This window comes from Anas platyrhynchos, chromosome 1, assembly GCF_047663525.1.
Source record: "Anas platyrhynchos isolate ZD024472 breed Pekin duck chromosome 1, IASCAAS_PekinDuck_T2T, whole genome shotgun sequence".
Taxonomy (NCBI): Eukaryota; Metazoa; Chordata; class Aves; order Anseriformes; family Anatidae; genus Anas; species Anas platyrhynchos.
The window spans coordinates 56,582,435-56,597,511 of NC_092587.1; the positions used below are offsets into that span (position 1 = coordinate 56,582,435).

Consider the following 15,077-nt stretch of genomic DNA (forward strand, 5'->3'; position numbering starts at 1 on the left):
CTCCTCCTCCTTCTTCCTCCTCCTCCTCCTCCTCCTCCTCCTCATTCCGGGCCCCGCCCATGAGGCGGCGGTGGCGGCGGTTGCGGCCGGGGCCGGGGCCGGGGCCGGGGCCGGGGGTAGGGGCAGGGGCAGGCGCCTGCCCGAGGGGCTGCGGCGGCTGCGGGCCGGGGCTGCTGCGGGCCCCGATGCGGCTGCGGCCGCGGCCGCTCCGCCGCCGGGAGAGGCCCCGGCCCGGCGCCGGGCCCCGCGCAGCGCAGGTGAGGCGGCCTCGAGTCCCCACGGGGGTGCTCGGGGGGGGAGCCATGGGCAGCCCCCGGCAGCCAGGGACCCTCCCGGGGCCCTCCCGGGGCCGTGGGTGGCGGTGCCGCGGGGGGAGCTTCGGGGAGGCTGTGCTGTCGGGGTGGGGAAGGGAAGGCTGGGGGCAGGTTGGGCTTTTGGGACCGATTCTGCTAATCCTGGTCATTGCACTCAGATGTGATAAGTGTGCCTCGATCGTGGCGTGGTCACAGCACGAGTGGTCGGCGTGTTTAATGCTTGTCTTTCGAAGGCAGCGTTTGTACGTCTCGATCTGAGTTTGTTTGCTCAACCCTTTTCTCCACAGCGCAGCCAGTAAGCAGGAATGCTCTTCCTTCTGTTTCTCTCTCTTTTTTTTTTTTTTTTTTTTTTTGACCTGCCTTCTCTGCTCCCTTCCCCTCCAGAATGAATGAAATGAACCTGAGCCCTGTAGGGATGGACCAGCTGAGCTCGTCCTCTGTCAGCAATGCCCTGCCCGTCTCGGGGAGCCACTTGGGACTGGCAGCGTCGCCCACTCACAACGCCATCCCAGCGCCAGGTAAGGGCTGAGCCCCACCAGGGGTGCTGCAGCTGCTGCCCTGTGTTTTACTGTCACCTGAAAGCTTGTAGCTGCCTGGCTAAAGTCGTGTCTTCAGCAGGTAATTAGGTGATGGGGAAATGGGGGAGGACAGACCATAAACCATCCCTTATGTGGGAACACTAAAGGGATGCGTACTTACCAGCCTTATGCCTTAGTGGGAGTCTCCTTTTGTGTTTTGCACTGGGTGGGTGGGTGACAGCAGAGTCCTTTGAAATACAGCCTGTCACTGCACATCTGTCCCCATCTATGTCTATCTTCACTCAGGTGAAAATGATGGTCTTTCACCTGTAAAGCAAAGCTGTTTTCCTAGGTGTTCTTTCAGGGGACACAGACAGAAGTTTGTTACAATTGGGAAGCAGAAGCAGACCCTGCATAATGTATCCAAAAGAAGATCTCCCCACATTCAGGCATACCTCTCACTGTTCTTATAACTGATCCATTCTTTGAAGCTTGTCGCCTTACGCTGTCAGTTCCATGTTGTCCTTCCATAGCAAGCTCCCGAGGAATTAGTAACCTCTTTGTGAGCGTGGTTGCTTATAAGCTCAGGTAGTCCCACTGAATTTAAATTAGCATTTTCTTTTCCAGGCTTGCCTGTTGCGATTCCAAACTTGGGCCCCTCCTTGAGTTCCTTGCCCTCTGCTCTGTCTCTGATGCTCCCAATGGGTATTGGGGATCGAGGAGTGATGTGTGGTATACCAGAGAGAAACTACACCCTACCTCCACCACCATACCCTCACCTGGAGAGCAGCTATTTCAGACACATTCTACCTGGTAAGTGGTCTGTGCTGATGGGTGGGAACAGAGAAGGAAACTGTTTTAAGAGCCATCTGGTTTCTGTCCTGAAGCAGCCAAGCCTGAATATTTAGCAGAGCTGTAAATTCTCTTGAGTTTTCCTGGAGTCTGGTGTGTCATTGACACACCTTCATGTTCAGATCTCTGTCGCTGTACATGGGTATATGTATGTGAAGAGAATTGCAGGGCAATTGCTATTTAAACTGAACCTTTTATTGCTCCTCCTGTTGTTTTCTTTTAAGGTAAACCAGAAAACAAGCCATGGCTGATTTTGATCTCAGATGGCTTGTTGTAGTTTGAAAACTGCTGCTTTGTTGTTGTTGTTGTTGTTGTTCTCCTGTAGTCTGAAGTAGCACTTGATAGGCACATAGTGGTTACAGTAGTTCAGAGCTCAAATTGAACAAGTCGTTGGCTGAGGAATTTGGGCTCTTTCCCACCCCTTTAGTCCATGGCACCGTTTTTCTTCATTTTTGTTCAAGGGTGGTTTTCAAAGGCCCAACATACTGATTTCTATCATGATTCCCCTGTAGCGTGCACATTGGAGTATAAATGTAGAATTTTACCTGTTAGTGTATCAAGACATGGATATTCCAGCTTTAAACGTAGACCTTGTTTCATTTTGTAGCTAAGATTGACAGGGTGGAAGGGGTTAGATAAACTTCAAGGTCACCCTGTGAGTGTTGTTGGTTCAGCCTGGATGAGGAAATGAAATACAGCAGCCCGGTTCTCGTCCAACTGCCTGACAGCTAGAGGCTGGGCTTGCCAACTGCTTCGCAGTAACCTTTCCTACTGCTCTGCATGCCTGCCCGTTCTGTGGGCAAAGAGTGGAGGAGGAGACAGTGCATCTGAGGGACAAAGGTATTTGCCATTCTTCTGAGGTGGAATAATGGATGCAGAAATACGTATTTTATTTGTTTGTTTTGTTTTTAAATAGTCCACTTGATGTTTAGTCAGGTATTTCTTAGGGCTCCCCTGTCAGTCATCATGCTGCCTTCAACATCCTCTTGTTCAAGCGGCAGGGCACCACTGCTCACAGAAATGTTTGGTGCAGCTGATGAAATGAAACCATCCATTTATTACTAACTTCTTGGCTTCGCCATTTTTATGGGGTTGTGTTGCAGAAGGAGTGACCGTACTTGCATGCTTATAACAACAGACATGTCTGCATGGAAAATTTTTACAGCAACAAATGGCTCAGAGGGTTCAAGGCCAAAAAGAAACATGCTGACTCAGGTCTTGCAGAATCTGCAAAATCTTTCTCTGTCTCCACTGGAAGTTCTGTTTACTTGACTGTGCTGATGAATTTCCTCCCAAGATTTTTCAGCTTTGTCTAGCAGGAGAAGCTGGTACTGTGTAAATATAGGTTAGCGTTTCTCTGTATCCTAAGTTCTGAGGTTGTTTGATGCTGAGGAGCTTTCCAGAACTACCAGAAAAGATGTTCAGGTTTCTAATTTATATTTAACCAAGCTATTGTTTTGAGGAGAAAAAGCATGCTTTTCATCTAAGGAAAGAGAGCAGATGACTCAGGATACCTTTGAGAGACCTTATCGCGGTCCTTTGGAATTGCGGCTGATGGGCTCTGAGATGGGCAGATGCCTCATTTAGTCTCAGAGGAAGGAAGTCGTCATTGTTAAAACTTAAATACCTAAGCAGAAAAAAAGGATGTATCGTGGACAACTGTTTCTAGCGGAGATGAAACAGGGTTTATCAGATGTTCGATTCTACTGGAAGCCCTCCGTCTTTTCTGAGCTGGTTCTCAAGAAGGAAAAGTAATGCCCAAAATGCAAAGAACCCTGCTGTGGTTCAGAGCCTGGCTTAAATGCTGCCAGAAACTTGGCTCATTGACAGAGTGATAGAGACACGTAACTAGAGACTTGCTCTGCTGGGTGGAAGCTCTGTTTTTGTTGTCAAAAGGTAGTCTGGCAAGAGAGTCAGGTTGGCATATGTTTGTGAGGAAGGTTTTGGGATCAGTGGTTTTTAATTGGCCATAACAAGGAGTGTGCCTTCAAGGATTTAGGTCTTAGTGCATTACTGTGCAGCACTGGGGTATTTTTGTGCGGGATTTGAAAACCTACGCCATCTCACCCTCTTCTCTTCTCCCCTCTCGTTCCACCAGGTATCTTATCTTACCTGGCTGACAGACCTCCGCCTCAATACATTCATCCCAACACTATCAACGTGGACAGCAATTCAGCGCTGTCGGTCCCCAGCAACCCCTCGGCCCTGGACCCCTACCAGCCCAGCGGGACCGTGGGGCTGGAGCCGGGGCTGGTGTCCATGGACTCCCGCTCGGTCAGCGCGCACGGTGCCCAGAACCTGCACCCCGCCGAGAGCCACGAGGTAGCTCTGGACACCGCCATCAGCATGGAGAGCGTGTCCAGGGTGACCAGCCCCATCTCCACCGACGGCATGGCGGAGGAGCTCACGATGGACGATGTAGCAGGGGAGCACTCGCAGATCCCCAGCGGCTCCCGGAGCCACGAGCCTCTGAGCGTGGAGGCGGTGGGGAGTAACCTGGCGTCGGAGGCGGTGGGGCACGGCGGCGTCCTCCCCATTCACAGCAGCACTTTGGACCTCCCCGTCGTCATGGAGCCCGACCACATCGCCGGGCGGGTGACGGGGATAGCGGACAGCACACTAAATGACTCCATTCATACTGTGGCCATGAGCACCAACTCTGTGAGCGTGGCGCTCTCTACCTCACACAACCTAGCTTCCCTGGACTCGGTAGCCTTGCACGAAGTGGGCCTCAGCCTCGAGCCGGTGGCGGTGTCTTCCATCAATCAGGAAGTAGCCATGGGGCCAAGCCACGTGGACGTGTCTGCGGACAATCTGGCTTTCGTACCGTCCTCCCTGCAGATGGAAGACTCCAACTCGAACAAGGAGAACATGGCAACCTTGTTCACCATCTGTGAGTGCGCCTTCGCTGCCTTCTTGGGGTTGGGCTCGCCGCGTTGCCGCTGTCTGGAGGGATGGCAGGGCTCTTGCTGCCAATCTCACAGCATTTTCTCCCATGCTGCCTTCAGGTTGGAAGCGTAGCTCTTTATGAGCCTCATGCCTTTAGTGGCTGTGCTGGTACTGCCCTTTCAAATAAGACTCTTACTTTTTAAAGTCCAATCACAAATGACTCTTCTGGCTGTGTTTAAAGACAAAGACAAACACAAGCTGTGGATTTAATCAGGTGGCCCTAGCTGTTGAGTTTAATGTTGTGTGACTTTGTAGAAGTTTTATTAAACCATGAGCAATCACCATGAAAATGTTGTTCTCAACAGGACCTACTGGAAAAAAGAGCAGAGAGCGAGGGAAGTTTTTAATATTTCTAATTATTCTCAACAAAGGACTTCAGTACAGAGGTTAGTTGATCTCCTAGGAAAAGAGGAGCACTGGACGCTGTATTCTCTCAATCCTGTCGTAGTTGAAGGAGGGGTGTTTGAGAACAGTGAAGTTCTCGTTTGCAGGGATGGAGATCTGAACTTCCACCCGCAGCTTGCCTGGCGTCCTGCCACTGAAGCATAAGGCCAGCTTTTCTGTGCAGTTGTCTCAGTCATGGCAGCATTGCTGCCTGCTGCTCCTGCACCCGAACTGGCCCTACAGCTGCTTGTCTTACGGCAAGCTTTGCCTGCAGAACAGTTTTAAGAAATTGAAACAGTGCCTGGTTAGCACTGGGAGAGGTGCAGGTTAGTGCATTGCCTTCCCAGTCCAGTGAGACACTGGAATTAAATCTTTTACTCTGTGTGATAAGATAGAACTTAAAAGCAGGTGGCTGTAGACTGATAAAATCACAGCTCTTGGAGGAAAGGTTTTACAGGTGATGCACTCAGGAGTTCCTACTAGCATCAGTTGCCTGTTGAACAAATAATGATCAAAATACTATGAAATACAACATGCTAGTGATGAGATCTCCTCTCTTATTCACCACCAGTGGGACACTACAATGGATATAGCATGCCCAGTGCTTTCATGTGATTTGCAAAATACTCTTTGACTTGGGAAGGTTTACATTTTAACTTTTTGTTAAGGAGGGGCAGTTGTTTCAGAGCCTCTGGATGGTTCTTTGTCACTGACAAGGCAGAAATCAGGGCCTTTTTCAGAAAGATTTTTACCGTGTTCCTAAGTAGGAAGAAAAAAAGTGTGCCTTTGCTTCAGACCTAAATGTTTGTGAAACAGAGGACACTTTTTGGTCATCTTTGCTTACAGTTCTGGCTCTCTGAATCAGAGCAGTAATCACTCTGATTTTTATGCATTATTTGGCAAGGACAGAAGTAGAAATTCACATGCCTAGGAATGTTTTTTTGTTTGCTTTCTCCAGTTCTTAAAAAGGTAGGAACTCCTACACCTTTCCAATTGGCTGTGTCACATGCCTACAACTTGCATTTTTTCCTTTTTGCCCCTTCCTGGGGCTACTCCACAGCTCCCTGGTGGCCTGAGGTAGGCAAGGCTTAAAAACAGCTACAACAAGTTTCTCCTTACTCGGGTCTGGCTGTTGTGGCTGTTGCACTCGTACACATGAGGCAATTCTAATATAAACTCTACCTGCTAATTTAGTGGGTACCTTCCTGCCTGTAATTGCAGAGTTGCTCGAACTGCGCTTTGTGTGGGGTCAGATTCCAGCACGCTATTCTCGCTCTCTCTCCAAAAATCTCTTAAAAAAATAATAAGGGAGCTGTTGTTTATGCCTGCTGAAGACTGCTTCTGTGATAGGTGTTTGTGCTGGAGTTGGGCCATCAAGGGGCCAAAGAAGGTCTTTGTGGAGACCCTGCTTAATTAACTGAGCGTCTTTCTTTAGGAGAATGATTTGTCAGGAGAGCGTTTCCTGAGTAGGTGTTGGTTGCTCCATTCATGGAGAATTCAAATGATGTTGTTTTTTTTGAGGTGAGAGCATTTTATGATGTGCTTTTTCCTGAATTTGTTGGACCAAGGACTTTCAGTGGTTTATGTTTTTGGCACTGCGTATGCTGAATGACAGAGTGGGTAAGTGGTGATACTGGCTTTTCTTGGACGCTTGTTTTGGTTCCCTTCAGTGGCATCTCAGGAAGGTGTACTCTAGGAGTTTATTGCAACGTGTCCTGCAAAAGGAACAGCGAGGTCAGGTTTCAGGTGCTGCATTGATTTCTGCATTGTCTGAATTTAAATGGAAACAAGGGGGTATAACTGATATAATAAGGAAATAATTGTGGGTTCAAAAACAAAAACTGTAGAAAGAAGACCTTACTGTCTTGCATTGGTTTTGCAGTAGTTTTGGTGAAGAGTGGGCTCTGTTCCATCACTGCTCCTGTAGGAACAGCCTAGTGGTCATCAGGCAGGCAGGTTTTCCTCGTGGCTGATGTGAATTTGATAGGAACGGTGATGTGTTGGTGCCCACCTGACTGTAACAGGAGGGATTGCAGTCTTCTGAGCAAAAAGCTCCTAAAACTGGTGGGTTAAAGCAGGTAGAAACAGGCTTTGGCAGGAGCTGAGCTAGAACATGCTGGCGGGGAGCTGATCGCAGCACGGGGGCTGTTTCAGCTGTTTCATCCCTGCTGTCCCTTCCTCTCCCTGCAGGGTGCACGCTATGTGACAAGGCGTACCCATCGGACTGCCCGGATCACGGGCCCGTCACCTTCGTCCCGGACACCCCGATAGAGAGCCGAGCCAGGCTCTCCCTCCCGAAGCAGCTGCTCCTCCGGCAGTCTCTCATGGGAGCCGAAGTGGGTAAGAACCAGCTGACTGTTTGTTCCTGCGCAGCAGTTTGTAATGCGCTCACCACCTGAAATCCCAAACTGTAGGGATTTTAATATGGGAAAGAAACACTGCAAGGCAGAGGCTCTTCTGTAATCACCCCGACTTCTCTTGTTCAAGAGCTTCTTGTCCTCCAGTTACTGTTTAGACTTCAGCTAGGGGTGCTGCCACGCAGCGTTACTCCAACACTTGATAAGGTCAAGCACGAGCAAGGTATGATGTTTATTTTTATCATGTGCTAAACAGGCCAGGCACAGCTTTGATAAGAAAAAAAAAAACCTACAGCACTTGCAGTCTGGGGGAAGATACCGATTAGAAATAAAGGAAGAGATTTCTGTCTGCTTGTTCACCAGCTTGGTTTGCTACCTGTGGGTCTTCAGGATGCTGTCATTGGAGAACTGATCACGAGTGCTTCTTTTTTCCCCCCCCTCCGTTTACATTTGGCATGTAGACTGTGACCTTGTCATTGGATGTGGACCTTGTAACTGTGTTACACGCCCTTGTCACCTGGAAGTCGAAGAGCACAGTGCAATCCCCTAAGGACCTGAAGGCTAGAGAAGAATGTGATTATCGGCTCGCTTAGTGCTGCTGCTTGTTGAGCGTAGATTACACTTGTTCTTTTCAAGCTCCACTAGTTCCCAGTTTATTCCTGAAAGCTATGCAGTGTGTTCATGTAGCTCTCTCTATGTAAATGTTTAATAATAAATAATATACACGCAGGAATCCCTCTGCCCATGACAGAAATACAGCTGCCTCTGGGGAGAAATGCAGAAGCTGCTTAACAATGCCCAGCAACAATTCTGGAAATTCCTGGGGATTAGGTAGGCGAAATGTAGTTCCTGAAACTAGTGTGTTCTGCTTCTGCAGAAAGTGCCACGGAAACTTTTAATTGGTGCAAGTGGCTAGGCTCTTAGTTGTATAGCTTACTAAAAAGTAAATTGCCTGCTTTTGACAGACAAAATGAGTATTTGTAATTACAACAAAGCGGCTCCCGATAGTGTCATGTGGTGGTGGTGGTTCTTGTCTCTGCGTTAGGTGTGTTCTACATGTGAAATAGAAGCTTTGATGATCTTATGCCTAGATAATCCCCCCCGGAGCGTTACCTCATAAGCTTCCCAGCTTTTTATTAAGCATCCTTCGTTGTTTAAATAACTGATTTCTGCAGATGTCGGTCTTCTACTGCTAGGTGTGTGGACACGAGAAACCATTCCTGTCAGGACTTGTTTTGGACCTCTGATCGGGCAGCAGAGCCATTCTCTGGAGGTGGCTGACTGGACAGACAAAGCAGCTAGTCACATCTGGAAGGTCGGTGGTGTTACGGTTACGGGCTCTGCAGGCGTGACTTTATCTGGTGAAATGACACAGCAGCTTTCACATTATCATCCTTGCCAAAACCAAAAGACTAATGCAGTTTGATTGCTTAAGACTTAATCTCAGCAGAGCAGAGCTGTATATCGCGTGATATATGCTGGTAGTCAGTCCTGACCTCCACCAAACATCTTTAATGCTTTTTTTTTCAAAGGGCTGCACGTGGTTTCCAGTATTTGTGTGGAGTTGTAGTGGAGATTGGATATGAATTTCTAGGCAGCACTTGTTTGTTTTGTGTTGCTTATAGAAAGTTTCCACAGGTGATAAATCACTTGTTGTAGGGAAGCTGCTTTACAGCTTTCTTTTTCCCATCATTTCATGTTGAGAAAATAAAATTGCTCTATATAAATAAAGTAGGCACCGTGTGCCCAGGTGCTATTATTCACAAGACGTGGCTTGGAAGAAAATGAACTAGATGCATTTCTGCTGGGAGCTGAAGGTGGTGAGTGGGGAAAGCTGCTGATAAATGGTTTTTCTAGTCTCCTGGGGAGCAGAGAGGTCAAGATTTCTGTGTGAAGGGGAAAGTAGGGTGTAAGAACAGGGCTGTTGGTCTTGGCAGCAGCAACGGTGACCTCCTGGCGCATTCTAGTTAAACACATCCTCTCTTAAAGGCAGAAACTCTCTTTCACTGTGTTTGTTGCTGCATTTCATCCTAAGATTGCATCTGTTTCTTCTGGTAGATCTATCACAACGGTGTCTTGGAGTTCTGCATCATTACAACGGATGAAAATGAATGTAACTGGATGATGTTTGTACGCAAAGCCAGGTGAGAGCCACCTATGCTGTGCTAAGTAGCTGGGAGTCTGGGCTTACGGCAGGCTGTGCTGGCTGCCCAGACAGCTCCTGAGCTTGGGACCTGCAGGAGTTATCCAGGTGTCTTGGACTGAGGGGAGAGAGTGAAACAGGACCCTGTAGAGATTATAACAGGGGAACCTGTGGACACGCTGTAGTAAAACAGCTCCAAACCTGAATGCTCTCTTGGGTTTCAAACACTGGGAACCAAATATATGTAGGGTGCAGCTTCAGAAGATGAGTTATCACATCTTGCAAATGGTGTTCAAGAGTTAGGTTTGAAGATAAATTTGCTTTAAGACTTGCCTGATATCTTCTCTCATGTGTTCTCTGTTGCTTAGGGGGGTTATTATGAAAAATATATGTATTTTTTTAGTTCCTTTAGTGATGCTAAACTCTCTCCTCAGCCCACTCCAATGTCTATTAATAACTTTGTCAGTAAGATACCACAGTTTTGTTTGGTGGAGCAGATTGGTTTTTAAGGTCCTGTTTTCCTTTACTTTCCTTTAAAATAAAGAAAGACAGAAGTGACAGATGTGATTTTTTTATAATGTGCTGGCAAGCACTGAGGTTCTCGTTACCTATTTATAGGAATTTTCTTTTTTTTTTTTCCCTCTTTCTGTATTTCTGGAGCACTTTCTTCATAACTCTCTTTATTGCTATAGGAACCGGGAAGAGCAGAATCTGGTAGCTTATCCTCACGATGGAAAAATTTACTTCTGCACCTCCCGGGACATCCCACCTGAACACGAGCTTCTCTTTTATTACAGTCGGGACTACGCACGCCAGCTCGGTAAGGAAGCACTGGGCTTTGTGGGCTTTGCAGGGACTACCCAGCACGAATTGCCTTTTGCTGTGACTTGGGAGTGCTTGGTGTTCCTTGTCAGTTCCGAGTGGTGTACATCAGAGTTGTCTTTTCCATTACTCCTGAAAGGAGCTGGAGTGAAGATGGCTCCAGCTGGCTTTGCTACCCCAAAGTGTTAGCATGGCTCACACTCCATCAGGCCTTGCTGTGCCTCCCTAAAAGCCATGCTTTGTGCCCAAAGGTGTCCCCGAACATCCAGACGTGCACATCTGCCACTGTGGAAAGGAGTGCGCTTCCTACGCGGACTTCAAGGCCCATCTGAGCAGTCATATCCACAGCCACCTCCCCAGCCAGGGCCACAGCAGCAGCCACGGGCCAGGCCACGGCAAGGAAAGGAAGTGGAAGTGCTCCATGTGCCCCCAGGCTTTCATCTCCCCTTCCAAGCTCCACGTCCACTTCATGGGGCACATGGGCATGAAGCCGCACAAGTGCGATTTCTGCAGCAAAGCTTTCAGCGACCCCAGCAACTTACGGACGCACCTCAAGATACACACAGGTGAGGGCTGGGGACTTGTGCTCATAAAAACACTGGGGCAGGGCCCGTTCTCTGGTCCCTGGGCCAGTTGGCGGGGTGTAGCTCGTGTCCATAAAGCCGAGCTCTTGCCCCTGTTCTCAGAGCAGCACCCTGACTGGCTACAGGAATGAGCCCTGTGCTAATCGCGGGGCATGGTCTCAGAGAGCTCTGGTTGGCGTGGGATAGGGCAGTGCTTGTAGGGCAGTGCTTACCCCTGTGTTCTGACTGATAGTTCAGTTCTGTGCCTAAAAGACTGTTGGTTAAGTGTTTTGTACATTACAGTTGGGAAGAATTGTCAGGCTTTGTCTGAAAGACAGAAATCCCTTATTCCCTCCCAGCAGCTCCTGTGCTGGCAGCTATGGTACAACAAGGCTTCCCTTCTGCTTATGAGAAGCCAACTGGGTTGGAGAGCTTGTAGCGGGGACAGTTGTACGCTTAACTGTGGGGCTGAGACCTCTCCCCTCGTTCCTGCTTGGTTTTTCATCTTAAGCAAAGGGCACAAGACCCAAAATTGGTGACTGAAGCAGATAAAGCTCAGCACTGTCACTCATCAAAGCCTAAAAGTCTGAGTATGCTGTCGACTTCTGTGTGCATTTGGATATCGCTAGGGGCTTTGGAGATAAAGGAAGAGTTGTCAGAAGATCTGAGAATGAAAAAGAGGAGGAAAAAACAGTGAAAGATTTTTCAGCTGTGTAAGAACATGATAGAGGGTAAGAAAATACATTTAACACAGGGTGAGAAGAGGGGAGAGGGTGAAGAGCCAGTCCAGCAAGAGGCATGTGGGTATTTTTCCTCTGTTCTCTCAGTAAGGTTGGGAGTATTTCTGGCAATGGAGGACCTACAGATAGATAACTAGAAAAATGGGATTAAAGCAGGTTACCAAAGAGCCAGTCAGCTTTGTATGCGTGTTAGATAAGAGCGCTTGTTTTTTCTAGCCAGTATCTGTGTTTAGGGTCCAGTAAGGCATCAGAGACAGTTCCTATGGGATATCAGTGGAGATAAGGTACTGTACATTAATACATCCCTGATGGTTACTATTAAAAAGGAGGCTACCGTTATTTTTACTCAAGAATTCATCTTGGATAACCCTGGTCTTACTGGATGTTTGCCTGAATCCCTGCTGGAAAATTTACTAGTCCCTTGGTGATGTTTTGAGACCTCATACAGAGAGGCATGGTTGGTGTAGACAAGCGGTGGAAAGTTTGACTTTGAGGGAAGGGGAGAAGAGGAATCAGTCAAGGGTTTTTAGAAGGACAAAGTGCAGTGCCATGCACCACGTGAAGGGTTCAGTGTTGCAGAAGTGTTCAGAGTTTCAGAAGCAGCCAGGTTTGCTTACTGTCAGTCTGTGGCTGTACGTGTGTCCTCGCAGGCCAGAAGAATTACCGCTGTACCCTCTGCGACAAGTCGTTCACCCAGAAGGCTCACCTGGAATCGCACATGGTCATCCACACCGGGGAGAAGAACCTGAAGTGCGATTACTGTGAAAAGCTCTTCATGCGGAGGCAGGACCTCAAGCAGCACGTACTTACTCACACGCAGTAAGTGGTCTTTGGGGATGTGTGGGGCTGCAGTAAATAACGAAGCTTCACGGCCTGAAAATTTGCAGCGTGCAAAGCGTTTGGCCCAGGGAGTGTAGGTTCAGCCTGTAGAATAGCAGAGATGTCGGTCTGGATGAATGCCTCGTTACTTGGCCTGCTGCTGCGCCTGGCCTGGCCGAGTGTTTGTTTGCAATCCTTCCATGACAAAGGAAATTCCAGGCACGCACCCTGTCTTGTGAAATAGCATGCTGGAGCGCTCCTCACTTTGAAGAGGGGGTCAAGCAGTCAATGTACATTTAACTCGCTGCTGAGAACTGTTTCTGAGTCCCAACATGAGAAAACAAACTCCTCAGTGCTGTTATTCCCAGCTGTTAGTGAAGTCTCTCTCTCTGTCTGCACCTGGGGGAGTGGATCTGCTCCCACCTGTTACTTCCACCCCAAGCCTCGTTTGTGCTCTTTGCCCCTTCTGTAGGGGGAGATGCCCACAGGCAGGACAGGGCAGGGCAGGGCTCCATCCACCTCCCCCATTTCTCTGTAGCTCTCCCAGCCCCTCAGCTCTCTGCCAGGCCCTTGGCTCTGAGGCTTTTATCCATCCTGTTTGGAGTTACTCCCAGTCCAAGTTCCTCCCTTACAGGCTGCTTGCCCAAAGCTAATCCCTCTGCTTGTCTCATTTTCGGCATCTGGTTCTTGTATGCACTTCAGATCAGCTTGCTGCTGCTTTCCTGCTGCCTAGGAGACAGCACAGTGCAGCTAGCACCAGGGAGGGAGGGAGGAAGAGACTTGCTTTGCTGCTTGATCTTACAGCCAGAGCTGGGAGCACTGCTGCTGGGAAGCGTTTTGCACAGTCATCTGCAGTCTGGTAATGCTCCGCTTAGCATTTACGGCTGAGGTTTGCTACCACTCAGCAGCTTTGTTCGGTTTTGTTGTGTGTTTGTGTGTTTTTTTTCCTTCCTGTTTGTGCAGGATGGGAAGCAGGGAGAATAACCCATCCACCACGGCAATACCTCTGTCCTTGCCAAAACATGGAGCTGAACCAGGGTTTGGTCTTACTTCAAAAGACAAACAAAAACCTTGCCGAATTCTTTTTAAACTTATCATCAGAAAAGATAAACATTGGTTGCACACTAGGAGTTAACCCAAAAAGCTTGACTTTGGCCAGTGGTGGGAGTAGAGAAGAGCTTTATGAACATGCTGCTTTCTGAGAGAAAACTGAACAGTGTTTACACTTCAGTGCTGCAGTAATGCTGGCAACCCTCTTTTCTCTTTAATACAGCATCAGCTGCCTTGCTGCAGAAGCAAACTAACTTTTTTTTTTTTTTGTCTCGCAGAGAACGGCAAATCAAGTGCCCCAAGTGTGACAAGCTGTTCCTGAGGACAAATCACCTGAAGAAGCATCTCAACTCACATGAAGGAAAGAGGGACTATGTCTGTGAAAAATGCACCAAGGCTTACCTAACCAAATATCACCTCACTCGCCACTTAAAAATATGTAAAGGTCCCACATCCAGCCTGTCAGCCCCAGAGGAGGAAGAGGAGGATTCCGAGGAGGAATTAATAGACTCAATGAGGACTGAAGACTGTAGGATTAACAACGGAGTCTATTCAGCAGGTGATGCCCTCACTGGACACAAATGAAGAAAATGGAGAGGGAAATTTTATTGGACATTAAAACTGGGGAAGAAGAAAAAAACACCACAAAAAAACTCATTTCCCCAGTCAGCGTATGTCAAATTCCTTTTGTTTTGGTCTCCCCACTATCACCACTTAATGAACTCTGTAGCCAAAACACTGAACGAGAATGGATCACGCACTTACAGATGCTAAGAAGGAAAGGTGAGGAACGGAGATGTTTCACACACGCTGTGCATACTTCTTTTCCAAATCACTCAGATTAATCCATCCAGCGCTAGGACACACGACACACCTCGCATCGTCCTTTGAGTGAAGAGCCACAACCCAGAAACGTAGCCGAGTGGTCGCCGTAACCTGTAAGCCAACTGTCCTTAACTGCCAAAGCCCTGACAGTAAGAAAAACAGAAATGCTGGTGGCAGTTGATGTGTTTTTCTTTTTAATACTTTTTAACTGAAGGATGTGGTTTGGCACAGAGCAAAGAATGTCAGTGCTCAGGGTTCCTTCTAAAAATAAAAAATAATGCTTTGGTTGGAAGTCAGTGAGATCAGCATTAGAAGACAAAGCAATTACCCCGCGCTACAGAAGGGTTCAGAAAACCAAAAATTGGCTATTGGAGAACGGTTACTGCCTCTCCTCCCTCTTGTTCGCCAGAATAAGAATGTGAAGAGGTAAAGGCTGCAGACTAGTAAGGAAGAGGCTTACAGATGGTCTGTGTTTACAGTATGCATTACGTCTTATGCTGTAAACCTTTTACCACCTAGAGTGATGGGAGGGTTTGCTGCTACTATTATTTATGGAATGAAAATGTATTTCATTCACTTGTTTTTTTTCCTGGTAAAAAGAAATTAAAAATGTGGCTCTTTTCTAATGTTCTTCTGTAATACTTACATATTCTGAACCAAACAGCACTTTTTTATCAGAAAGGGGGATTGCATCTAGTCAAGGGAGAGCTGGGATACAAGGTGCCTGCTTGCAATCAACAA

At 47.9% G+C, this 15,077-nt stretch overlaps 1 protein-coding gene across 2 annotated transcripts; it reads left to right on the forward strand.

Annotated features, from left to right (window-relative positions):
• The first annotated feature begins 115 nt into the window (after positions 1–115).
• On the forward strand, positions 116–14,966 carry PRDM4 (PR/SET domain 4). Of its 2 annotated transcripts, none has more exons than XM_038185107.2 (11): positions 116–257; positions 699–832; positions 1,460–1,645; positions 3,783–4,577; positions 7,208–7,357; positions 8,550–8,689; positions 9,433–9,518; positions 10,210–10,337; positions 10,591–10,905; positions 12,293–12,461; positions 13,790–14,966. In XM_038185107.2, exons 2-11 carry the CDS (start codon positions 700–702, stop codon positions 14,094–14,096), a joined length of 2,409 nt encoding a protein of 802 aa, XP_038041035.2. In that variant the 5' UTR covers positions 116–257; position 699; the 3' UTR covers positions 14,097–14,966. The 2 variants fall into 2 exon arrangements, with proteins under 2 accessions (XP_038041035.2, XP_038041046.2); XM_038185118.2 differs by having other exon boundaries at positions 117–257; positions 8,571–8,689.
• The last annotated feature ends 111 nt before the right edge of the window (positions 14,967–15,077 follow it).